The 27,681-nt window shown below is 43.7% G+C and overlaps 1 protein-coding gene across 2 annotated transcripts in view; it reads right to left on the bottom strand.

Moving 5' to 3' along the window:
* LOC122793112 (proprotein convertase subtilisin/kexin type 5-like) overlaps positions 1–27,681 on the bottom strand; it is a 3,326,953-nt gene that overhangs the window by 1,148,905 nt on the left and 2,150,367 nt on the right. For both annotated transcript variants that reach the window (XM_044060853.1, XM_044060852.1), the window contains one exon: positions 13,804–13,921. In XM_044060853.1, coding sequence (XP_043916788.1) covers positions 13,804–13,921 — 118 coding nt within the window. The remainder of the gene's footprint in view (positions 1–13,803; positions 13,922–27,681) is intronic.

Here is a 27,681-nt window from a genome sequence, read left to right as displayed (position 1 = left end):
AATTTCCAGATGATATTATTTTATACCTGATAAAACCAGAAAAGGACACTTCAGTGTTGTGGATCATTTTGAGACAGTTACAAGTATTTTCAGAATACAAAATAAATGAAGCTAAAACAAAGACAAAAGCTGTAGACTATGTACCCACACATGAATTGACTCAGCAATATCCATATTTATGGGGACATGATACAATGAAGTACTTCAGACTATGGATTAGAAAGGGTTCTGTTATGGTAGCTAAGGATATGAGGGAACAGACTAAAAAGATAATACAAAACGTGAGAAATTGGAAGCTATGTTTTATGGACAGCAAGATACAAGAAGTTAAATATTTTTAGCTCCTTTAGTTTTATACTCAGATCAGGCATATGTTTTATCAACCAGAGGAGAAGATGTGGATAGTAATTAATAAAGGGCTGTAGGATTTTATCTGGGAGGGGAAGACAGCAAGAGTCAGTGGGATAATCTGAATTTTTCCAATAGAACAAGGTGGTTTGGGATTACCTGATCTGAAGAGATATTTCAGACATACACAGTTAAGGCTCTTAATCATAGTACAAGCAGAAAGCTACAATTTAAAATGGAAGGGGGTGATAACAAAACAGGGAAAGCTCAAGAAACAAGGAGATGCTAGGATTTTTATGCAGATCCCTAATGTGAATAACAATAACCATATAGAATATTAAACTCAAATAAGCAGAAAGGATTCTAAGAACTAAGCCAACAGAGGAATGGAGAAAGGAATGACTCCGATACGGATGACTCCAATTAGGTATACAGACAATAGGGGGCTGGAATTTATTGGAAAAAATCGGCAAAGGAACCAAGGTATTGGCAGCAAATAATTAGAGAGGGGAATGTAATAGAATGGGAGAGGCCAATAATGTATTTGGACTGCATGCTACAGATTGTTTTCCCTATCAAGAATTGATATCAGAGTACAGGCAAAGAGAAAGAAACTGGGGAATCCTAAGTGAAAGACCAGCACTGGTAGAATTTTTAATAGAATATAGAATAGAGCCTGCTGTTAAAAAGGGGATAAATAATACATAAAAACTGCATGATAACTATAAGAATCAATCAGAGAAGGTAAGAAAGGATTGGGAAGAGAGACTGAATAAGCAATTCACAAAGAAACAATGGGGAGATATACATTTGTCCCCTAAATATGCAACAAAGTCTAGAAGATTTAGGATTTTTGCTTGGAAATGTTTACATAAGTATTTTTATACCCCAAGTAGACTCCAAAGAATTTTTCCTCAGGTAGACTGCAAATGTTGAAGGTGTGATAAGGATGACAGGTAATTGAGAACATATTTATTTGGCAGTGTAATGAGTTAGCAGACTTTAAAAATTCCCTGCAGACTACTCTATTAGAAATACTGGGTGAAATAGAAACAGAATTGCCTAGACATAGTAAGGGCTTGCTGAGTCTAATTACGGTAGCTGCCAAAAAAGCAATTACTAGAAAATGGAAATCAAAGTCTAAACCAACTGTACTAGTAGTAGTGAATACAGAAACAGAGATAAAACAACCAGAAATGAGATTTTTACAAAAGGTTAGGAACAAATTACATTAAAAAATGGGAATTGTGGGAACAATACGTGCAAAAAAGAAGTTACGTACTTACCATAACATTCCATGAGAGTGGTTCATCTCGCCTTCATTCTTACAGATTGGTTCGGAGCCAAGTCGACCTACTACAAAGCTCGAAGTCTTTAGATAGCTTGAGGCCAAGTCTCTATCCCATGATGCACCTAGAGTTACCTCAGATCTTGTTTGCTGCAAATAATAATACCATATGTCATTCTATCACTCTATAAGAGAAAGCTATAGAAGGTATGAGCAACCAGGAAGAATCCAGTATCTCAGTCTTCAAAAAACCCTGGAGGGGGTAGGAGGGTGAGAAGTAAGAATGAAGGCGAGATGAACAGCTCCCATGGAACATTATGCTAAGTACATAACTTCTTTATGTGAAATTGTTCTATCTCGCCTTTCATTCTTACAGATGGGTAGCATCCCAAGCACCATCTATCTCGGGTGGCTCACGTGAGTATGTTTCTCAGGACAGTAGACCCAAAGGAGGCCCTGTCAACTTTGTAATGAGCAATAAAGGTATGAGGTCTTGACCAAGTGGCTGCTGCACAACTGTTATCTATAGGAAGTCTAGTAGAAAAGGCAGAGGATGTAGACACTGCTCTGGTAGAATGAGCCTTAATTTTTTGTTGTAAGGGCATATTAGCAGCTGAATAAGCAAATGTGATGCAGATAACCACTTAGACAGAGTTGTTTTTGCCACTGGCATACCTTTTCTGGAGTCTGAAAAGGAAATGAAAAGCTGTTCTGATTTTCTAAAGTTTTTTGCCCGATCCAAGTAAAATCTGAGCTGTCTATGAACATCAAGTTTGTGCAGCATATACTCTACGTTGTTGGAGTGATTGGGGAAGAATACTGGCAAATCAATACTTTGATTAAGGTTAGCTTCAGTACAGACTTTAGGCAAAGAGGAGGGATTAGTTCGTAGTGACAGACTGTCAGCATGGAAAATCAAATAAGGAGGTTTAATCGACAAGGCTTGAAGCTCTGACACTGTGCGGGCAGAAGTGATAGCTACTAAAAATATAGTCTTCCATGACAAATATTTCAAATCACATGAGGACGCTGGTTTGAATGGAGGGAGAATAATGTGAGAAAGCACAAAATTTAGATTCCATGGGTTATAGGGAGATTTTACAGGTGGTCTGAGATGAAAGATCCCTTTGAGAAAGGCTTTGGCTAGTTTGTGTAACATTATGTTCAACCCTTCAAATCCAAGGTGAAAATTAGAGACAGCAGCAAGTTGAACATGAACTGTTCCTGCTGCAGCTCCTTTGTTGAAGATCAAGGTCAAGAACTCTAGTATAGAGGCCATAGGGGCTAGGTAGGGATCAATATTTTTTTGACAGGCCCATATAGAAAATTGTTTCATTTTATAAGGTATAGCTTCCTCGTAGAGGATTTATGAGAGGATATGAGAATTTGCTTTGTCTCATTAGAAAGGTTATGGAACCTGGCTATGATGAGAATTGGAGCAGCCAAGCTGTAAGCTTCAGGAACTGAAGAGAGGGATGAAGTTTCCCCGACGAGTGCGTCAGAACATCTGGAACTGGGTCCAGAATTCAGGGGTCCTCAAAGAGATGAAGTCGAAGGAAGGGGAACCAAACCTGGTGAGGCCAATGAGGGGCTATTAGAATGATGGTCCTTCCCAGGGCTTTGACTTTCTGTAGTACCTTGGGTATCAACAGAATTGGTGAGAATGCATAGAGGAGACCCAAAGGCCAATCACGTACGAGTGCGTCCCTTGGGGCTTCTCCCAGAAGGGGAATCAGGGCAAAGTAGCTTCTGCATTTCATGTTCATGTGGTTGGCAAAAAGGTTGTAGCAAGGCTGGCCCCACCTGTAGAATATTCTGCCCACTATTTCTTTTTTGAGGGACCACTCATGAGGCAACAAAAGTGCTCTGCTCACCTTGTCTGCTATCATGTTGGATTTCCCCAGGATGTGCATTGCTAACAGATATAGCCCACTGCCATACTCTTAGAGCCTTGCGACAAAGGGGGTAGGACCTGGTTCCTCCTTGTTTGTTCAAGTACCAGACCACTGACATATCTGTCTGAATCGCAACTGTACCCAGAGGAAGATAGTCCTGGAAGTATTGCAACGCTAAAAGTGCTGCTCTCATCTCTAGGACATTGATATCCAGATGTGTCTCTTGATCGGTTCATGTGCCTTGGGCTGTTCTTCCCTGAAAATGCCCCCACACCCTATCAGGGAGGCATCCGTGGTCACTTTGGCCGCTGGTGGGGGCAGAACAAAAGGATGACCTATCATGACATGAAGAGAAGTCAACCAACACTGAAGATCCTTTTTGCATGTGTCCGTGATCATTATAAGATGAGACACTGGGAGCTCTTGGTAAGACCATTGAGTGAACAACAGCCATTGCAGAATCAGCATGTGCATACGACCCAGTGGTATAGCTAATATTGCAGCTGCTATCATGCCTAACAATTTTAGTACTTCTGATGCTGGAGCCTTGTTTTTGGATATGACATTGCAGACCTGCTGATGGAGTAGTAAGACTCTTTCTGCTGGAAGTCTCAGAGTGGTAATGATGGTGTCCAATTCTGCTCCGATAAAAATGGTATGTTGCAATGGTGACAAGGCAGATTTTCCCGAGATTATTGTAATGCCCAGCTGACTGCAGAGTGAAAGAGTGGTGTCCCTGACTTGTATGAGTTGATGCCTGATGGTGGCGATGAGGAGCTAATTGTCTAGGTATGGAAACACCTGGAATCCTAAACGTCTCAGGTGAGCAGTGACCACTGCCATGCATTTGAACACTCTGGGGGCTGTAATGAGACCAAAAGGCAGGGCCCAAAACTGGTAATGATTGGCTCCCAGCCGGAAGCACAGATGATCCCTGGATGGTCTGGCCATTTTTATGTGGTAGTATGCATCCTGGAGATCCATCGAGCACATCCAATTATCTTTCCCTAAAAAGGGAAGTATCAACTGAAGCGTGACCACCCGAAACTTCTCTTTCTTGACAGATCTGTTTAGTCTGCTGAGGTCCAATATAGGTCTCCAGTCCCCTGTCTTTTTTGGAACTAAAAAGAATCTTAAGTTCCGGATCCTATCTTGTCTGCTGGGACTGGTTGGATGACTCTTTTTGTTAGCAACGATCGGACCTCTATTGTTGCCTGTCCCCTGTAACTGGGTGGAATGTCCAGGATTTTTCTGGTCAGTGGAGGGCGTGTGGCGAAAGGAATGAAATGTTTTCTGGAAATTATACTTTGTACCCAGTTGTCATTTGTTATTTTGAGCCAGGCATCCGGATAAAAAGATAAGCGACCCCCAACTGCCTCCTGAGAAGGACAGTCGGGTCTCCTTTCAGGAGGGCTGGTAGGACTTCCCAAAGAACTGATCTCTGTTGCCCTGGTTTTGCGGACCCCCTCTGCCACAAGGGTGGCATCTTCCATTATTGCCCCCTCCTCTGCCCCTGGAGGGGGGGGTTCACCACGTGTGTCCTGAAAGGCTCCTTGAGCTTTGTGGAACCACATTTTCCTCCCCTTTGACCCTTGGGGTAGGGTCTGGTAGGGGTGAAAAAACACACTCCGATGGCAGACAGATTCTTTCCTTCCTGCTCACACCTGGTCAAAGTTTCCTTAACTTTGGGCCCGGAATGGGACGAGCCATCAAAAGGGGTATTTACAAAGGATGACTTAAAGGGCTCCGTGAAGGAACACAATTGCATCCAGGAGTGTCACCTAAGAGCAATTCCTGTATCCGCTGCCCTGCTCGCTCCAGCAGCTGCATATGAAATGAGGTGCATGGATGAGTTTACTATGGAGTTGAGGGTAGCAAGCTGGGAGGCAACTTTATCTGAAGCTCCTGCAGCTACTGTATCCTGAAGAGCATCTCCGAGCTCTTTAAGGAGATCTCTTTGTAGTCTAGTAAAATGGGTTAGATAGTTGAGCGAACGCAGTGCAAAAGTCGCTGAACTGTAAGTGCGCTTCCCATATCTAGCCATGATCCTAGAATCTCTGTTAGGAGGATGGATGGAAGAGGAAGTTTGTGAAATTTCCTTTTTGTTGGCTGCCGCCACCACTTTGGCATCAACTGGCACACCCTTAGTAAGAAAGGATTTGTCCTGGGGGGCAGAAAAAAATGTATTAGGCCTCCTGTGGACACGCTCCATGGTGTCTGGAGACTCCCAAGCCCTTCTTGAGACCAGATGCATAAGCTCATTGATGGATGGAGACACCCAACAGGTGGAGGGCTGAGACCCAAAAGCCTTCAGGAGAACCGACTAGTCTTCAGTAGGGTTGGTGGACTGCCGGTCACCCGTCTGCCTAAGGATTTCTAATATCGCAGCAAATGAGATATCCTCAGAGGGGGACCGTGGGGACCTTTCTGATTCATCCAAGTCAGTATTGGATGTGAGGGACTCCTGTGGGGAGTCTAAATGCTTCCGCTTACAGATTCTCTTCCTGGGAACCTCATCAGTGGGGGCCTTCTGGTGAGGTCTCGGAAGAGCACGGGCCACCCAATGGGGCTTCCTGAGGCCTCTGGGTCTCTACGTTTGGCAAGGATCTGTGAAGCAGAAGCAGACACAGGCACTTTTAGGGATGAGGCAGCCGGATCTGAGGTCGAAGATGTCTTAGGAGACTTAACTCTCTTCATGGCTTCGAAGGCACCTCTGCTCCAATGAGAAGGGACCGACGGATCTGAGAAAACCATCGATATCCCCAATACCGGGAAAGTGGGCTCCGAGCCAGAGGTAGAAGCCGAGCTCATCCGAGCCAAAGCCCCGAGAGGTAAAACTGGAACTGACAAGTCGGTCCGACTATCCTCCCCTGACCTGACCAGAGAGTGTCATCTCCTAGATTCCTCGATCGGCACTGAGGACGTCAGAGTAAATGGAGCATAAGACACTGGAGCAGGCATCGGCTCCAAAGGCTCAATGATCATCAAGTCCAACTCCTTCGGCTCCGAAGGACTGGTATGGCACGGAGGAGGAAGAGTAGTAGATGGTAAAAGGGTCTTAGGTTCCGAAGCCATTTGGGTTGGAGCCAATAAGAATTTAGCAAAGGCCAGTGCCTGTAAAAGCTTCTTCACCACACAATCCACATCCAAATCGGAAAGGCTAATCGAAGACCGAGATGAGTGGATAGGAGGAGGTACAGATTGTAGGAGTGGAGACTTAGGCACTTTGGATGTTCTTTGTGTTTCATTGTTGCAGTCATTACATTTGGGTAATCTGCTGGCAGGCTGCCCTCAGTCGGCCTGATTAACAAAGTCTTTGGTCCTATGTCGGTTGCTGTCCCTTCTTCCATGACGTCAGTTCATCAGGGGTATAAAACATGCAGCTGACGCCATTACATCAGTCTTTCTTGCCGCACGGTGCCCGAAGCAGTTCACAAGTGCCGGTGAGCCGACTCCTGAAATTTTCATTTTCGAGTTTCAGAACCGAGGTCTTCAACTAAAAGCTAAGTACCCCATTGGGGAAACTTTTTCTTGCTCCTTACCGATGTCAATAAAAGTTAATAATTGCATTACTTGTGGGAAGCAAATACCTCATAAGGATGTTCATTTGTACTGTATTCCTTGCCTAGGCCCTGACCACAACGTGCCTTGCTGTCAGTTTTGTGCTAAATTTAATCAATGCACGATTAAACTTCGGTATATTTTTGCTTCTAAATATTTTGGCTCAAGATTTAACTATCCAGAAATGTCATTGGTTAGCAATCCGACTACCGGAATAACTAAAACAAATGCAAAGAAAAAGACAGACAGACCGTCGAGGTCCAAAACTGAAGACAACGCTTCTCCTAAGCCAGTCGCCGGTTCGCCGGTACTCAGTGAGGCGCGTTCGCAGCCCCTGATACCTGCTACTTTTTATTCGCAGGCCTCTACTGAGATCCATTCTGAGTCTGGTATGCTGCGAAATGCTTTAAGTACTGAACGCGAGGATGTCTCTACCTTAGATGGGTCCAGAGCTGCTGAGCAGGCACCGGCTTCAGAGGGTGTTTTCAGGCCTAAAGATTTGTATATTAAACCAACGCCATCTTCAAAACTAAGGCCAAAGTCTACTTCTATGTCTAAAAAAACGACGCTTGGGCCATGTGTACAGGCCCCAATGCCTAAAAAACAAATGATCAAAATGGCTGAAGATTTAATTACCTTGATCAGGGGTACCCATCCCCCTCCTGCTAAGAGACCTAGGCAAGGCACTGACTATGAATCTTCAGATCAGGTTTCTATTGCTTCTGATTCTTCTTCTGAACAGGATTTATCTATACCTACTTATGAGGACTCTGACACAGAAGATTCCATCCCTTCTTCTTCCCCCCCTGAGGATTTTTCTTTTGGAGAGACTTTACATACCTTAGGGGAAAATTTCCACTGGGAAAAATCAGGATTTTTCTGAATCTAAAAAGAGACTTAGGGATTTTCTTCTTCTTCCTCAGCATAGGCCTTTGGCTATACCTCCTGTTCTAGACATTGTTGATAATGTTTTCTCCGAATCCAGTATGACTCCTGATTCTCTGCCAGATACTAAAGGGTTCCGGATTCCCACAAATTCCTTTTCAAAAACCCTATTGCTGACCCTGAAACCATTTCTCAGAGTCCCAAGGGCGTTAAGGCCTCTACTGCTAAAAATCCTACCCCTTCTGACAGAGATTCCAGGGCACTGGATAGATGGGGTAAGGAGGTTTACACGTCTGCAATCAGGGCTTTAAATTGTCAATTTCATATGCTTAAATATCAACAGCATATGTCATGGGTTTACTTAAACAGAAAATGATGTTGATCTTGGACTGTGTGGAAAAGAAAGAGTTGCGAGTTGCAGGATTTATTACATTCAGCTGAACAAGTTGGAAAATATACTTTGCAATGTGGTTTTGATTCTTTGGAGGCCTCTTGCGGGGCTGCTGTAGCTGGATCTGTGATAGGAAGGCATGCTTGGCTCAAAGAGCAAAATCTGCCTGACCATGTTAAAGCAAAATTGTTGGATGCTCCTTTACAACAGGACAGTCTCTTTGGTAAGAAGGCCGAAGAAGTTTTAAAAAAGATGGAAGATAAGGCTAAATCTATGCAGACTGTGAAAGACTTCTTACAAGTGCAGCCATCCAGATTTAGTAGGCACTGGCCAACTAAGAACTGGTCCTTTCCAGTTCCCTCGAGAGCCACTCAAGTCAAATCCAGACATTCCAAAGGCTCCAGGTTTCAGTTACAAGGAACTTTTAGAACAAAACAATGGGGTGCCTCCACCTCCAAACCTGGAAGCAACAAGGCACCTCCCTATGGTAAACAGTCTCAATGACTTTCCTCAACAAATACCAAGCACTTACCTTTTGGCCGCCCCTTTGGGGGGAATACTGGCACTTCATGTACGAAACTGGCAACTGATTACCCAGGACAAATGGGTTTTAAATATAGTATCCCAGGGATACAGATTTCATTTCCACACATTGTCAATCCCAAACGGATGTCCAGATTTGCCTCCAAATCAGTGGGCAGAGGCCCAGAAACAAGTTCTGTCCCTCATGAATATGGGGGTTATTCAACCAGTACCAGAGGAGGAAAAGGGACAAGGTTTCTATTCAAGACTTTTCCTGGTACCCAGAAAAGACAAATCATGGTGTCCTGTTCTGGACTTATCCATTCTAAATACATTTCTGGACATTTCAAAATTCAAGATGCTGACTCTTCAACAGTTATGACCTATGCTAGGCAAAGATGCCTGATTGGTAACTCTAGACTTAAAAGAGGCTTACCTGCATATCCCAATCAGGGAATCCTGCAGAAGATACCTCTGCTTCAAAGCAGGCTACTTGCATTATCAGTTCTCTGCACTGCCCTTTGGCTTATCTACTGTGCCCAGGGTCTTCACAAAGTGCCTGGCACCAGTAATTGCATTTTGCAGGCAAAGAAATATTCAAATTTATTCATACCTGGACGATTGTCTAATTCAGGCAGAAAAACAAGGACACTCTTCTAAAGCATCTGGCATTTGTAAAAAGGGTTCTTACTTGTCTAGGGTACACCATAAACGAAAAGAAATCACAACTGGTACCCTCTCAAAAAATTACATTCCTGGGTGCAAGCTTGAATACAACTGCCTAGATGACATACCTTATGCCAGAAAAGCAAATTCAATTGATGACTCACTTCAAACAGGTGGCCACAAAAACCCAGCTATCTGCAAGGCAAATTCTGCAGTCCTTGGGGTTCATGGCCTCCTGCATTCTTCTAATTCCATATGCAAGAAAGCATATGAGGAAACTTCAATGGTACCTAAAAAGTTTATGCAGTCAACATTGTCACAGCCTGGAAACAATGACTCCTATCATACCTTGCCTGCAACTAGATAGGTTCATAGGTTAGTACTAGGCTAACTGCCCTTGCGAACCATTGTAAGCCTAGCCAATTATCCCTTGTGAGAATCGAACCCTGCACCTTGTGTTTGTAAGGCAAACACCTGAACCATTAGGCCACCCTCCCAACCCTATGGTGGGCAGAGGCCTGCCACCAAAACAAGGGACTGTCATTCACTCCACCCACTGCCACCCAACCCTAACTACAGACGCATCAGACTATGCTTGGGGGGCACATCTGGCAGGGAAATGCATTCGGGGCAAATGGAGCCCAAATCAAATGCACCTACATATCAATCAGAAAGAGATGCTAGCTGTACAGAATGCTCTGACAGCCTTCAAGGACTACCTTCATCCAGGACAACTACTGATAAAGACATACAACACCACAGTCATGTGGTACATAAACAAGCAGGGGGGTACGCATTCCTACCCCCTTTTCAGACTAGCCATGGCACTGTGGAACACTGCCTTGACTTATCAAATACATCTACAAGCTCATTTCCTGCCAGGAAAGCAAAATACTCTGGCAGACGACCTAAGGAGAAATCTTATGGACCCACAGGAATGGAAACTGGAATCACAAATTTTCAGCATGCTGACATGCAAATGGGGGAGCCCAGACATAGATCTTTTTGCATCACCCCAGAACTATCAGTTGGACAAATTCTGCACAAGAATTCATCACAAAAAAGCTTGGAAAGTGGATGCTCTATCATTCGGCTGGAAAAACCTATCAGTCTATGCTTTTCCCCCTCTGCGTCTGCTCTCCAAAGTCCTACTAAAAGTCAGACAGGACAAACCAAAAATGATTCTGATTGCTCCAGAATGGCCTCGCCAACACTGGTACCTGCTCCTGCGCAATGTACCACACCTTCCTCCGTGACCCCTGCCTCAGACACCTTACCTACTTGTCTCAGCATAACTACCAAATTCTGCACACTACGCTCCAAACTTTGAATCTTGCAGCATGACTAATCAACTAATTTCACCCTTGACATCTCTCAGCAAACCTGTGATGGATGTCATTTTGGAGGCTAGAAGGCCTAGTACTAGAAACTCTTATGCTGACAAATGGAAAAGATTCTGTGCCTGGAACCAAACACAAGGAATAAGCACAGCAATGCTCAATATTCCTCAGATTCTGCAATACTTAACCGAGATGCTTCACAAGGGCCTATATTTTTCTTCCATAAAAATCCATGCCTCTGCCATTTCAGCTCATTACAACACAGAACCCCCCCCCCCCCCCCGTTCTCTCATCCTCTGCTAAAGCAGTATCTCAGAGGGGCCAAAAACTTAAGACCTCCCAGGAGAGCACCAACTCCTGCATGGGACCTCGATTTTGTTTTGGATAAAATCACTCTACCTCCTTTTGAGCCAGCAGCTACTGAGGACCTAAAATTTCTCCCTTGGAAAACAGCTTTTCTTTTAGCAGTCACTTCAGCTAGAAGGAATTCAGAACTACAGGCTCTTATGGCAGTGGAGCCTTTCATTATTTTTTACCTGGACAGGGTGTCTCTCAGGATCAATCCATCCTTTATGCCTAAGGTGGTATCCAGTGTGGCTCTTAATCAGACCATTCATCTGCCAACTTTCTTCCCTAATCCACAGAATAAGGGTGAGCAGATTCTGCATACATTGGATGCACACAGACAATTAAGATTCTACTTAAAAAGGACAAAATCTCTAAGAAAATCTGAACTATTGGTGGCATTTGCTGCACGGGCAGAGGGAAAGGCCATTTCAAAGTAGACTATTTCCAAATGGATAAGCCATTGTATTTGTTTCTGCTATATGCACCATGGTAAACCTGCCCCCAAGGGGATCAGATCTCACTCCACCAGAGCTGCATCTACTTCTGCAGAGGGGTTCCTACCAGAGACATTCTAGAAGCTGCTACCTGGAGCTCAGTTCATACGTTCACCAAACAGTACCATTTACCTCTCTTCTCTAAATCCAGAGCTGGCTTTGCCATTGCTGTCCTGCAGGGCCTTATAGCTGCTCCTAATGCTGTATAAATCCATCCTCCCAACCACAGCTTTGGGATTCTACCCAAATGTAATGACTGCAACAGTGAAACACGAAAAACATAGTACAGTTGTGTACACTTACCATAAATATAGATGTTCGAGTGTATTCACTATTGCAGTCCTGGTTACCCTCCCCCCAGCCCCCTGTTTTTCTCTAACTATACCTCTCCTTTCTTTTACTATGATTAAAAGCCTTTTATGTATTTGCTTTTGTTTGGAGGTATATGTTTTGTGTTTTAAATTATATACATACATATATATATATATATATATATATATATATATATATATATTGCTCCCCATTTGATCAGGCCAACTGAGGTCAACGTGCCTGCAGATTACCCAAATGTAATGACTGCAATAATGAATACACACGAACATCTACATTTACGGTAAGTGCACACAACTGTACTATACCGGTTCCAAAACCGGGGACTGGCTCAGAAAGGACAAGATAGTCAGCTTCGAGGTCAGTGGAACCGATGTCAAAGATTTTTTTGGTTTCTTTACCTCAGAAGTAGACTTTGAGGATTTACTGGACCCATCCTAGTCGCTCAAAGCCTCTTGGAATGAAGGTTTAAGTAAATCTCTGTTGATTAACTTTCTCTTTCTCTCCTGGAGAACCCTAGAAGAGAAAGAATGACAGATGGCGCAGCTTTCATGGAGATGCAATGTTCCTAAACAATAAACACAGTTCACATGACTGCCAGTGGACAAACATTTTCTTCCCACATTTGGGACATTTTTTTAAACCCTGATTTAGGGTGTCCGTCTTTGTCTTGGTCAGCCATACTATAACACACAATATCAATAGGATGCTGTAAAAACTAGACACACCCAAACAGGAATTATTAAACAAACCCTTTTAAAACTATGGGCTAAAAAGTAGTCAGCACACACACACACACACACACACACACACACACACACACACACACACACACACACACACACACAAAAGCATTTATATCAAAGTTGTGACAGAAAGTCACAATCTAAAGGCACACAACTACACTATAAACTACTATTACACTCAGTTATAGCTAAGCTCTAACAGTAATTATTTTAAAGCTGTAACAGAAAAAATTTCACTATTCAAACTATAAAGCATACACTACAATCTAAGTAGTAATAAAGATTTAACTAGGCCTAAATAAAATGAGGCCAAAAGGGCTAAATATTAGTTTAAGAAAAAAGGAACACCATGGAAAGGGAAACTACACAAAAAGCTATAAGTATCTTAATATGTAAATCAGAAAGTTTTATCAATATTTTAAGAAAATAAGGTTTTTACTGGCCCAAGCTAGCAAGAACCTCTGACCTATTGCAGCGGCAAACTAGATCTGAGGTAACACTAGGTGCACCATGGGATGGGGACTTGGCATCAAGCTATCTGAAGACCTCGAGCTTTGTAGTAGGCCGACTCGGAGCCGAGGATCGTCTCTGAACCCATCTGTAAGAATGAACGGCGAGATAGAACAACTTCACATATAATGTTTAGGAGGATGAATGAGGTTTAAGAGAAGGCAGGATGTGAATGAGCTATGTAATGTTTGACTGACAATAGCTGTATAGGTTATAAGTGATGTATAATGTTTGCAACTGTCAATATGGTTTATTTTCATTTATATAAAAGTATGATTGCCTATGTCATAAATGATAATTTAGTAAAGATATTAAAAAAAAGAATCAGAGTGGGGGAAAAAAGGAAAAGTACTGAGTATAATTTTGGCAGGGAATTCATGCAGGACTGGGATAAAGTAGAAATAAAGGTCATGCTGAGGTTGTTTAACATTGTAATTCTTTAACAATAACAGCATTATGTTTTAAGTTGGTGATATTACCTTACTACCTTATCTGTGCTTTCTACACACATGTGCTGTGGTGGTACTGTTGTCCATCTCTCAGCTTCCTTCACCATGGCTTCTGCATCCATTAAACCAAATCCATAAAGGTGACTCACTGTCAAAAATGGAACAGAAATGTAATATTAAAATGCAAAGAGAAAAAATGTTTAGCATTACCTTAATGTATGTCTCTATCTTCTACCATACGAGATGGCATAAACATTATCTGCAAAAACAATACGTTCATGAAAAATATTTAGTAGCATCTGAAGTAGCTACCAGTTAAGTGTATGATATGGAGCTCAGCACTGAAATAATGCAATCATGCAGCGAATTGTCATTATTGCTGCTTTGTAAACAAACCCACACCACTTCAGCATTTCCCCCCCTTTGCATACCCTCCATTTGATCACCACATGCTTACCTCTGCTCCTATAGCACCACCAGTTCTTTAGTATCACCAGTACTACCCCCCCCCCCTCCCAGGCTGGGAAACCTTCATTTGTAAGGTGAGGAGGGCAAGTGTCTCACAGCAGGGCAGCCAGCAGTATCACAGATGCAATCCTGACTGCATGGGAATTTTTCTATATGTCCTAATTGGTCAGCTCTATTAATGTCACCCACATCACCTCACTCAGTGAGCCCAGTGCACACTCATGCTGAACTTTAATGACAGTGTACCCTGCAACTGCAGCACTGTCTCCATCACCAAGGTGTGCGTGTCAGACTGCCATCAGAAAACCCTTGCTAATTTTCGCCTGGAATGAGGCAGAATTCAAAAAGCCACCCCCACCCTGGCTCTTCCAGTACTCAAACCATTAACCCATTTTGGTTCACTGGGGGCCACCATACAGGCTGCCATCCTTTTAATTCACAGATTCAGGAAAGACTACTTTTGTTGACACAAAGCTCTTTAAAGATACAGTCAGCACTGTGAGTATGCTGTTGTGACACACTGAAAACAAGTGACTAGTGGGTTCATTGATCATTTCAGAGTAGGAACTAGCATAACTATACAAAGTAAGTTTTACAGAATGAACTGTAGTTCATATGGTCAAAGTCTGGTTCACACTGAACTTAACAATCCCTCAGAAGCCCAGGCGAATAAGATAAAGGCAAGCCTGTAGACAGCTGAAAGTTAAGAGATGCCTTTCTTTTTGATGAAAACAAGTTAGAATGATTAATGCTTCTCTGGTGGAAGGAGTCATGTTTCTAATGACAACAAACAGGTTGAAACTTTCTTATACTACAGGTTCTATTTACAGAACACAATGACAATGAGAGGATTTAACAGAACAACCATCACTTAATGACCTCAATTTTCTAGTAAAATCTCTCCAGGTGCAACATGTCTGCACTTGTGCTAAATGTCCTTTTGCGGATGCTTAGTTAAGCCTGATGTAAAAATCAATGTACTTAGTCAAATGTTTAGAAGCATAGGTACAACGTTTGCACAACTCTGCCAAGATGTTGACATCTTTGTCTGGGGCATCACAAGTTTAGTTAATTTGAGTGGTCACTGACTGCTGAGATATTGATTTGGCTGTTGGGATGAAGACATCTCATTATGAGTCCATTTTTTTACACATACATGTATAAAAGTTTATGATGTTAATAAAATGAAAAGAATGACGTACTACAAGACAACAGATTTAAGATGGACAAAATAAGATACTTTAAAGTCCTGATAAACCCAGACTGGGCAAATTATATAGTAAAACTATGCTAACAACTGAATGGTCATACTTTGACAAATAAACCTACTGAAGGTAAATTAATGTTATGTCACAAGACTCCTAAAGCAATAAGAAGCTCCCAGATTTCCAGTCAAATACAACTTACTTAAATTGTGCACTTCAGTGAAATTACAATTATAGATCCAAAGTCATTGCACAATGAAAAGATATATTTGTGTGTTGTGTGTGCTTTGAGGAAGAGAGGAATTGAAAGGCTCCTCACATTCTCCATCTTGAGGACTATATTCCCCTGCTCATACTAATAATAATCTAATCTTAGTGTCTTTGGGTGAACAGGACATTTCATAACTGCAGCAATACTCTCTTGATAAAAAGATGTTATGTACTCACCATAACGTTCCTTCTGTGTTGTCAGTCTCCATTCATCTTTGACCTTTGGGTACTTGGTTCCAATCTTCGGAACCGGCTTGGCTGTTGCACAGTTCGCACCAGCCAAAAACTCTTGAGCCAAGACTCTACTCACAATACCCCTCTCTACATTACCTCAGATAGAGTTTGCAACCACATAGTAAGACAGAGGAGTAACAATAGGAAGAAGCCATGTCCAAGGTCAAACCTAATAAGTTTCCAGGACTAGCGTCCAATCCTCCTGGAAGTCTACAGGAGGGGGAAGGAGGGTGGGGTGCCAAGGATGAATGTAGATCGACAACAAAGATGGAATGTTATGGTGAGTACATAACTTCTTTATCTGATGTCAATCTACATTCATCCTTGACCTTTGGGACAGAGTCCCCAGCTACTTTAGGTCCTGGGTGGCCTTATGGATGGATATTCCTGACAACTATAGAGCCAAAGGATGCTCTTCCCCTGGAGACCATATCCAATTTGTAATGAGTGATAAAGGTATGTGGAGTAGCCCATGTTGCAGCCGCGCATATTTAATCCATGGAAGCCTTGGAGTAGAAAACAGCTGACGTGGCTATTGATCTGGTTGAATGCGCTCTCACAGGCGCAGGTAACTTGAGGTTATTGTGATTGCAAATGAAGTTAACAATCTCTCATTTAGACAAGGTAACATTTGAGACAGATTTTCTCAGAGTTGGACTGGAAAATGATAAAAATAACTGGTCAGTTTTTCCAGATTTTTTAGTCTTGCTGAGGTTAAATTGTAACTGACTTATTAATGTCTAGCAAATGTAAGCAATATTCACCTTTGCTGGAAAAACTGGGGAAGAAAATGGGCAAATCAATAGTTTGATCAATATTGGTTTCTGAGACCACCTTAGGAAGAAAGGAAGGGTTGGTTCTTAGTGAAACTCTATCCTTATGAAAAAAACAGATATGGGGGTTTTCAACATAATGCTTGAATTACAGAAACTCTTCTGGCAGAAGTAATTGCTATTAGAAAATATTTTCCAAGAGAGAAATTTTAGGTGGCAAGTTGCTGCTGGTTCAAAGTGGGGAAGCACCAACGAGTGTAAGATAAAAGTCAGATCCTATGGAGCTACAGGATCTCTAAATGGAGGTTTTAATCGTAAGACTCTTTTAAGGAACACTTTACATAAGTGGTGGGAAATTAATGAATGGTCCTCAAAGCCAGTGTGGAAGTTAGAAAGTACAGTTGTGTACACTTACCATAAATGTAGATGTTCGAGTGTATTCACTCTGTTGCAGTCATCACATTTGGGTTATCCTGCCAGGGGTAGCCCTCAGTCGTCCCGAAAACCAGAGTATTTCTGCATCGGTTGCTGTCGCTCCAGGACTGACGTCAGGTCATCAGTGGTATAAAATCAGGCAGCCGACGCCATTAGCGTTCCTGCAATACCAGCCTACAACTCTTACCAAACTTTTCGGCCACCAAACCAGGACCGAAACACTAACGGTGGAGAAGTGTACATATTTACCAAGAATATTCACACCACCAGGTTAGTTGCTCAACACAATGCATCTGAAATTCTCCAGCTGCAACTAACACTAGGTAAGACTGCAATCCACATTGTAGCTAGCTACAGATCCCCCACCATGCCCCAAGATTCTCACTACACCTTTCTAAACATACTGGAAAAAATTAAGATGCAAACAAACACCTTAATACTGGGTGATTTCAACTACCCTGCCATTAACTGGGAAAACTACTCATGTACCAACACTTTTGCCCAACGGTTCTTGGAATTCATAAATTCCAATGCCCTGGATCAACTAATCCATAGTCCCACCAGGGGCTCCAATATCCTAGACCTGGTCATTACCAACATGGGAAATCGATGCTCCACACCTATGGTCACCCCCTCGCTGGTCAGGTCTGACCATAAGCTAATCACCCTTGACATCCACATCCCTCCCCCATCCCCCAGTAAGGAAACCTCCATAAAAAACTTCTCCAAAGCCAACTTCATGCTACTCAGGTCAGAAGTGACAAACTCCATGGCACTCGTGCAGATGGGAACTGAAAGTTCAACTGGTGACTCTTACATTAAGGCACTGTAAGAGCACATCCACTCGTACATGAATCATGCCATCCCAAATAGAATCAAGACTCTCTCCTCCAAAAAAAGGAAGCCAATCTGGTGGTCCCCTGCCATAAACAAACTTTACAACAAAAGGAAGAAACTTACAGAAAAGAGGAAAATCCCAGGATGCAAAAAACTCCCTCACCAGCCTCAGTAAGAAGCTGAGATCCCTCCTAAAATCCTCCAAAGCTAGTTGCGAAAATAAAATTGCCAAAGATTCCAAAGACAACCACAAGGCATTCTATAGCTATGCCAAGAATCTAAATGGCTATGCTCAGATCTGCTCTAAGCTACAACAGAATGGCATTAAATATACTGATTCCAAGGATATTGCCAATATCCTGGCAGATAAATTCAGTGCCAACTTCACCCCTCTCTCACCCCTAAAGGGCCCATCTCAATACCGGAAGATTGCCAAATTCCAGTAATAACAGCCACACAGGTAAAAACTACACTCTCCAAAGCTAAGAATAAAGCATCCATGGGACCAGATGACATCCTGGGCTGTGTACTACATGAGCTACAAAATGAACTGGCACCTAACCCAAGTGTCATGTTTAATCATAGCCTCACCTCAGGCTTCGTGACCACTGAGTGGCGCACAGCTACAGTTATCCCACTCCACAAGGGGAGATCCACCTTGGATCCAACTACCGCCCCATCAGTCTGACGAGCCTGATCTGCAAGGCCATGAAACGTATTATCATGGAACTTTTAAACAAAGACATTGGCAACCTTCAAACACTGGACCCCACCCAGTTTGGGTTGGTGAAGAGCCGATCTTGTCTCCTGAACCTGATTGACTTCTTCGAATCAGTCTCCAGAGCTGTGGACGAGGGTAAGGCGGTCCACACAGCCTAGCTGGACCTCGCCAAGGCCTTTGACACCATCCTGGAAAAAGAGAAAAGCCCTGCAAGTAGGATCCAAGTGCAAGGCAAAACAAACTATCAGTAACTGAAAAAATGCCAGCACAAAACTCAGTATATATCAGCAACAAAACTACAGCAACACTAAGGTAAAACTTAAGTGTTTTAACACATATCAAACAATTCAATAATCCAGACCGGTTTCAGCCTAACATGGCTTTCCTCAGTGGAACAAGAAAAGTACAAACTTTTCTTGTTCCACTGAGGAAAGCCATGTTAGGCTGAAACCAGTCTGGATTATTGAATTGTTTGATATGTATTAAAATACTTAAGTTTTACCTTAGTGTTGCTGTAGTTTTGTTGCTGATATATACTGAGTTTTGTGCTGGCATTTTTTCAGTTACTTCGACACCATCCCCCACTCTGGAATCATAGATAAACTTACTAAGCTAGGCATTAATCCCTACGTCACTCGATGGGTTGCCAACTGGCTTACTGACAGAACCCACACTGTAAAAGTAGCAGACTCCAAATCCAGCTCCAGACTAGTGACAAGTGGAATACCTCAGGGTTCAGTCCTGGGACCGCTCTTGTTTGGCATCTACTTCTCTGAAGTACAGCCCAACACTAAGGGACTCTGGCAAACAAAGTTTGCAGATGACTGCAAACTGGGAGCCATTACTAAATCCCCAAAAGATGTGGATATTCTACAAAAGGACCTTACAGAAACAGAGGCTTGGTGCCAGAGCCATGGGTTCAAGCTCAATGCCAAGAAATATATAGTTATCCCCTTTGGGGAAAAAACATGTACCTGTGAATTGCTACAAAGGTGGCAGTGCACTAAACACTAAAAGTGTGATAAGAGACTTACGGACACAGGTGGACAGTGGTCTCACCGTCGATAACCACATTGCCACAACAGTCAGAAAATCCTTCTATGTGTCACACCTCATCACTAAGGGTTTTTCATCCAGAAAAAAGGAGGTCATTGTCCCACTGTACTCATCCCTCATTAGACCCATTATAGAATACAACGCCCCATTTGGTATGTACCTCTTCAAGACATCTGCAACAACTGGAAAAGCCACAGAAATCCCTCACAAACATAATCACAGGTCTAAAACAGATGCCCTATGCTAACCATCTAAAAAAACTGCAGCTATACTCTGTCGCATACATCGTCTACTCGGAGGCAATCTCTGCTTAACATACAAGGCCATGTCCAACCCAGAGCTGTTGGACATGCTACACTTAAAGAAATCCCAATCCCTCAGAGACACATGCTCCAGGGTTCTAAACCTTGTTATCACAATGAACAAAACATGCTGGAGGGATAGGTTCCTGATCCAGAGACTCCCCAGACTCTGGAATAGACTGCCCATACATGTCAAGCAGAGCACCTCTTTGGCCCTCTTCAAAAGGAACTTGACGATTGGATGGGAGATAGGAAATTCACCTCAGGGATCACGTCAGTCGCCCTGCTAGACAGGGGTCCGGGGAAGTAAATATTGTGGGAAGAAATACCCAGGGAATTGTTATGGCTAGGCTTGTATAGGCCCTAGGGCCGATAGCTTGGTACCAACTTATGAAACTATTACATCAGTTTTTCTTGCCCCAACTGTCAGGAGCCCCCAAATAGGGAGCTAGGTTATGGTGGAAGAACACCACCAGTAGAAAGTAAATATCAAAAATTCCCTGTAAAGACAGACGAATAGATAGATAGAGACAGACAAGGGGGATGGGGGGGGGCAGGACTGCAACAGTGAATACACTCAAACATCTACATTTATGGTTAAGTGTACACAACTGCACTATGTTCTTCGTGTTTCACTGTTGCAGTCATCACATTTGGGTTGATTCCCAAAGCTGAAGAAAAGGGTGGAGGCAGTCAAGAAGACAAGGGGGCTGGCTAGGATGCCCTGCAAGACTGCAGTGACAAAGCCTTCACTGGATCTGGAGAAGATAGGCAGGTGATAATGCTTGGTGATAGTATCAACAGAAGTCCATGTTGCGGCCTCCAGGATGTCCCTGGAGGGTCCCCTCTGAGAAAAGCTGCAGAGGTGGAAGTTGCCCTAGTGGAATGTGTCCTGAACCCCTTTGGGGGCGGTTTCCCATGCTGTTTGTAGCAGAAATGGATGCACTGTGCTATCCATTTGGAGATTGTTTGGATATGGCCTTGCCCTCTGCCCCGCTGTGAAGCTGACTAGTAATTAGTCTGTTTTTCTAAAAGATTTAGACCTATCTAGATAGAATCTGAGCTGTCTGTGCACATCTAGAGAGTGCGGAATTCTCTCCCCTTGTTTTTTGGGCTAGGGAAAAAGGTGGGCAAATGAATGGATTGGTTGAGAGCCACACTGGACACCACTTTAGGCATGAAGGATGGGTTAGTCCTGAGAAAGACCCTGTCAGCATGGAAAATGATGAAGGGCTCTACAGCCATGAGTGCTTGTAGCTCTGAAACTCTCCTAGCTGAAGTGATGGCCAGAAGCAAGGCTGTTTTCCAAGAGAGGAATTTTAACTCTACTGAAGCTGCAGGTTCAAAGGGGGGTAGGGTGAGCTTTTCCAACACAAAGTTAAGGTCCCAAGCTGGAATAGGATCTCTTCTGGGTGGCCTTAAGTTGTTAGCCCCTCTTAGTTAGTTTGATAAAAGCATGTGAGAAGAAAGGTGGCTCTGTGTTGTAATGAGCAGAGATGGCAGAGGCATGAATTTTAATAGAATAGAAGATTAGACCTCTGTGCAGTAGGTCTGCTAGGTAATCTAGGATGAAAGGTAGAGAGGGCTGTGCTGTTTTGGCTCCCTTAGCCTGGATCCAGGTGCAAAACCTTTTCCACTTGTCAGCATAGGATTTTCTAGAGCTGGGGCATCTGGCCTCATGTATAACATCTAGGACTTGTTTGCTTAGGCTGGCAACTTGAGGAAAGGTCAGTGAATAAGCCAGGCTGCCAGGTTGAGGGTCTGCAACTGGGGATGCATGAATTCTCCATTCTTCTGGGTCAGAATGTTGGGATCTGAGGTAGGTGCCATGGTGGCAGGAGTGACAGGCTGCGCAGCAGTGGGTACCAATGCTGGCATGGCCAGTCTGGGGCAATCAGGACTGCCCTGGATTTTCCTCCCTTATTTTGAGCAGAACCCTTGAAATGAGTTGTAGAGGGGGAAATGCGTAGACCGAGAGGTTTACCCACTGGAAGGATAGCATCCGCTTTACAGGCCTTGCTGTGAGGTTCCCTGGTGCAGAATTTGCTGAGCTGATGATTGGAGTGGGATGCAAAGAGAACCACCTTCAGGGTGCCCCATTTCCTCCTTACAAGGGTGAAGATTCTGTGGTCTAGCTGCCACTCATGTCGGTCTAGCAAGTTTCTGCTTAAGTTGTCTGCCAGACAGATTAGGGAGCCTGACAAGAATTGTGCTAGCAGGTGTAGTTGCATGGCTGAGGCCGTATGTCAAAGGGTCATGGCGAGCCTGCAGAGAGGATAAGAGTGAGTCTCTTCCCTGCTTGTTGATCTACAACATCACTGTGGTGTTGTCTGTTTTGATCAGTAGAGGCCCCGGGGAGAGTAGGGGTCTGAAAGCTGTCAGGGTGTGCTGAACAGCTAGCATCTCTTTTTGGTTGATGTGCAGATGTATTTGATTTGGGCTCTATTGGCCCTGAATGCACCTGCTGTCCAGGTGTGCACCCCAGTCATAGTTTGATGAGTCTGTGGTGAGGGTCTAGGCGGCATGGGGTTGTGAGAAGGGAAGTCCCTTGTTGTGTTTGCATGATGCTGCCCACCAAAGAAAATGTTTCCTTAGACAAGGCATCATTGGAATGATAGTTTCCAGGTCATGACAGTGTTGACACCAAAGGCTTTTTATGTAACACTGCAGTTTTCTCATATGCAGTCTGGCATATGGAATGAGTAAAAAGTAGAAGGCCATGAACCCTAGAGCTTGCAGGATTGTTCCTTGAGGATACCTGGATTCTGGTGGCTAGCTGAGAGAAGTAGTCTGTCAGGTAGACTTGTTTTTCTGGAGTAAGGAATGCCATCTGGGATGCTGTGTCCAGACTTACTCCCAGGAATACAATTTTTTGTGTGGATACTAGTTTTTTTTCTTTTCATTGTTAGTATACCCCAGGGAGGTCAGTAGGCCCTTTATAAAGGTCAGGTGCTGTAACAGCTTTTCCTGACAGTCTGCCTGAATCAGGCAGTCATCTAAGTAGGGGTAAATTTGAATATTTATTTGTCTGCAAAAAGCAATGCTGGAGCCAGGCATTTTGTGAAAACTCTGGGAGCAGTGGATAAGCCAAAGGGAAGTGCACAGATCCTGCCCTGAAACGTAGATATTTCTTGTAAGATTCCCTGATTGGGATGTGTAGGTAGGCCTCTTTTAGGTCTAGGGTGACTAACCAAGCATTCCTGGAAAGCATGGGAAGAAGCTGCTGGAGGGTGAGCATTTTGAATTTTGGTATCACCAGAAAGGCGTTTAGAATGGATAGACCGAGGATTGGGCACCAGGTGCCCTCTTTTCTGGGTACCAAGAAGAGTATGGAATAAAAATCTTGGCCTAGCTGGTCTGCAGGTACATGCTGTATTGCCCTCATGGAGAGCAGGGAAAGGACTTGCTTTTTGGCCTCTGCCCACTGGTTTGGAGGAAGATCTGGGAACCCTTTTGGGGTTGGTAAAGTGTGGAAATAAAATTTGTATCCCTGGGACACTATGTTGAGGACTCATCGGTCGTTGGTAATAAAGGCCCAGTTGTTTGCATGGAAGTAGAGGTTTCCTCCTAGGGGCACAAGCAGGTGGGCAGAGGTAAGGGGTGGAGGTGTAAAGTCATTGTGAGTTCTTACCATAAGGGGGTGGTGCAGCACTCCCTGTTTTTGAAGAGGAGGAACTCCATTGCTTAGATCTCTGCATTCCCTGGGGCTGCTGTCTGGGGGGTCTGCTTCCCCTGGGTCTGGGCTGAGCTGGCCTGGAGGGGGCAGGAAAGGACCAGTGCTTGGAGGGGCAATGCCTACTGAACCTCGAAGGCTGGACTTGTAAAAAGTCGTTAACTGTCTGCATAGATTTAGCTTTTTCTTCCATCTTTTTTAAGACCTCTTCTGCTTTGGTGCCAAACAAATTGTCTTTGTTCAATGGTGCTTCCAATAATTTTGATTTGACATGGTCTGGCAAGGTCTGTTCCTTAAGCAAAGCATGCCTTCTAAGGACAGAACCAGTGACTGCTGTCCTGCAACACTTCTAGGGCATTAAAGACACATTGCAAGGTGTGCTTATTAACTTGGCTTGCAGAATGCATAAGCTCTTGTAATTCTTTATTTTCCGCACAAGCAGAAAAGGAAGATATTTTTTGTTTGAGGAGTCCCATGGTATGCTACTATTTCAGCATGTGGAACTGACAATTTAGTGCTCTAATAGCAAGAGTAGCAGAGGTGTATACTTTTTTACACCATCTGTTTAAAGCTCGGGAATCCTTTGTCTGTGGGGTTGGGATTCTTAGCTAAGGTTGCTTCAATTCCTTTAGGTCCTTGAGAGATGATCTCTGGGTCAGCAGTAGGATTATTGATAAGGAATTTGTGAGAGTCAGGGACTCTGGAGTACCGGTCAGGTTTCCTGGGAGCAGGAGTCAAATTAGATTCCATAAAAACATCATCAACATCCAGGACAGGAGGAATGGCCAAAGGTCTGTGCTGTAGTAAATCTAAGAATTCCCACAGTCTCTTTTTTGATTGAGGGTAGTCCTGACATTCCCATTGGAAATGCTCCCTTTGAGTATGAAGGGTTTTCACCAAATGAAAAATTCTCAGGTGGAGAGGCAGAAGGAATGGATTCCTCTGCATCAGAATCCTCATAAGCAGAGAGGGGTTGCATGGCTTCATATTCAGAAGCATCAGAGTCATCGGACTCCTCTTCAGATAAAACTACTTGGGACAAGTCTCTTTCTTTTGGAAGGGGTAGCCTGTCTTCCCTTTATAAGCATAACAAGGTATTTTGCCATTTTAAGCATTTGAGACTGAGACAAGGAAGCAGGTGCCTGAGTTTGGGTTGTCAGTTTTTTGGGTATAGTTCGTATCCTGGGCCTTAGAAATTCGGTAGTTTTAGAAAGAACTGAAGATGTGAAAGAAGTCATCAGTTTGTGTTGAGTATCGGTAGTGCAAAGTACTTCCTCAGAAGCCTGTGCCTGCTCAGTGGCTCCGGACCCATCCAAGATAGACACATCCGCAGGAACCTTAGTTGGAGAAGAATCTCGCGGCATACCGGACTCCGAAAGGGTCTAGGTAGCGGCCTGCCAATCCAAAGAAGCAGGCATCAGGGGCTGTGAAAGCGCCTCACTGAGGACTGGTGAACTGACGACTAGCTTAATGGAAGCGTCGGCAGTTTTGGACCTGTGCGGTCTGTCTCTGTCTTTATCCATACGTTTTTTCTGAAGATGGGTAGTTGGATGGCTTAGTGAAGCTATATCGGAATTTGAGGACTGAGAGCAAAAATATCTAGCTACAATAAGGGCCTGACAACATATAGTTCTGGCGTGGAACAAAAGCAATAGCGAGGGACGTTATGATCTGGGCCTAAACAGATGATGCAGTAAGAATGAAACTCTCGGTGTGGTATTTGCTTTCCACAGACGAGACAATTGTTAACTTTTTCAAACATCAGTTAAAGCAAGAAAAAAGGATCCACAATAGGGTAGTTAGCTTTAGAAGACTTCAACTTCAATTCGGGAATGAAAATTCAGGTAGTGGCTGACCGGCATTTGTACGAACTGCTTCTGCTTCGGGCTCCTCAGCAAGATAGACTGATGTAATGGTGTTGGCTGCCTGATTTTATACCACTGACGACCTGATGTCAGTCCTGGAGCGACAGCAACTGATGCAGAAATAGTAACCCTCTGGTATTCGGGCCAACTGAGGGCTATCCCTGGCAGGATAACCCAAATGTGATGACTGAAACAGTGAAATACATAGAACATATGGCCTCTAATTGAACCTTGACTCTGGAAGCAGAAGCTCCTTGATCAAAAAGGGTAGCTAAGATTTCCAAACCTTTCTCGACTGGTGCCAAGAAGGGATTGAGGTCATTATAGGTTCATAGGTTGGTACTAGGCTATTGGCCCTAGAGCCTATACAAGCCTAGCCATAACAATTCCCTGGCTATTTCTACCCACACTTTTTACTTCCCTGGACCCCTGTCTAGCAGGGTGACTGATGTGATCCCCGGGCTGAATTTCCTTTCTCCCATCCAATCATCAAGGTTCCTTTTGAAGAGGGCCAAAGAGGCGCTCTGCTTGACATGTATGGCAGTCTATTCCAGAGTCTGGGGAGTCTCTGGGTCAGGAACCTATGCCTTCAGCATGTTTTGTTTATTGTGATGACAACATCTAGATCCCTAGAGCGTGTCTCTCTGAGGGATTGGGATTTCTTTAAGTGTAGCATGTCCAACAGCTCTGGGTTTGACATGGCCTTGTATGTTAAGCAGAGATTGCCTCGGAGTAGACGATATGCGACAGAGTATAGCTGGAGATTTTTAAGACTGTCAGCATAGGGCATCTGCTTTAGTCTTGTGATTCTTTTAGTGAGGTATTTCTGTGGCCTTTCCAGTTGTTGCAGAAGTCTTGAGAGGTACATACCAAATGGGGCGTTGTATTCTACAATGGGTCTAATGAGGGATGAGTACAGAGGGACAATGACCTCCTTTATTTTGGATGAAAAGCCCTTAGTGATGAGCTGTGCCACATAGAAGGATTTCCTGACTGTTGTGGCGATGTGATTATTAAAGGTGAGACCACTGTCCACCTGTTTCCCTAAGTCTCTTTTCACACTTTCAGTGTTTAGTGTACAGCCACATATGTGGTAATTCATGGGTACATGTTTTTCCCCAAAGGGGATAACTATACATTTCTTGGCATTGAGCTTGAACCAATGGCTCTGGCACCAAGCATCTGTTTCTGTAAGGCCCTTTTACAGAGTATCCACATCATTTGGGGATTCAATAATGGCTCCCAGTTTGCAGTCATCTGCGAACTTTGTTAGCCAGAGTCCCTTAGTGTTGGACTGTACTTCAGAGAAGTACATGCCAAACAAGAGAGGTCCCAGGACTGAACCCCGAGGTACTCCACTTGTCACTTGTTTGGAAACTGGATTTGGAGTCAGCTACTTTTACAGTGTGGGGTCTGTCAGTAAGCCAGTTGGCAACCCATTGAGTGATGTAGGGATTAATGCCCAGCTTAGTAATTTTATCTATGACTCCAGAGTGGGGGATGGTGTCAAAGGCCTTGGCGAGGTCCAGATAGGCTGTGTGGACTGCATTACCCTTGTCCACGGCTCTGGAGACTGATTCGAAGAAGTCAATCAGGTTCAGGAGACAAGATTGGCCATTCACAAACCCAAACTGGGTGGGATCCAGTGTTTTAAGGTTACCAATGTCTTTGTTTATAAGTTCCATGATAATACGTTCCATGAACTTGCAGATCAGGCTCATCAGCCTGATGAGAAGGTGGATCCCCCATTGTGGAGTGGGATAACTGTAGCTGTGCATCACTCAGTGGGCACGAACCTTGAGGTGAGGGTATAATTAAACATGACACTTAGGTGAGGTGCCAGTTCATTTTGTAGTTCATGTAGTACACAGCCCGGGATGTCATCTGGTCCCATGGATGCTGTATTCTTAGCTTTGGGGAGTGCATTTTTTACCTGTGTGGCCATTATTACCAGAATGTGGCAATCATCCGGTATTGAGATGGGCTATTTAGGGGGTGAGAGGGGGTGAAGTTGCCACTGAATCAATCTGCCAGGATATTGGCAATATCCTTGGGATCAGTATATTTAA

Source organism: Protopterus annectens, chromosome 2.part0 (genome assembly GCF_019279795.1).
Source record: "Protopterus annectens isolate FY-2018-M chromosome 2.part0, PAN1.0, whole genome shotgun sequence".
In the NCBI taxonomy this organism is placed as follows: Eukaryota; Metazoa; Chordata; order Ceratodontiformes; family Protopteridae; genus Protopterus; species Protopterus annectens.
Note: the sequence above shows the minus strand (reverse complement) of the source record. Positions and strands in the feature narration are given on the sequence as shown.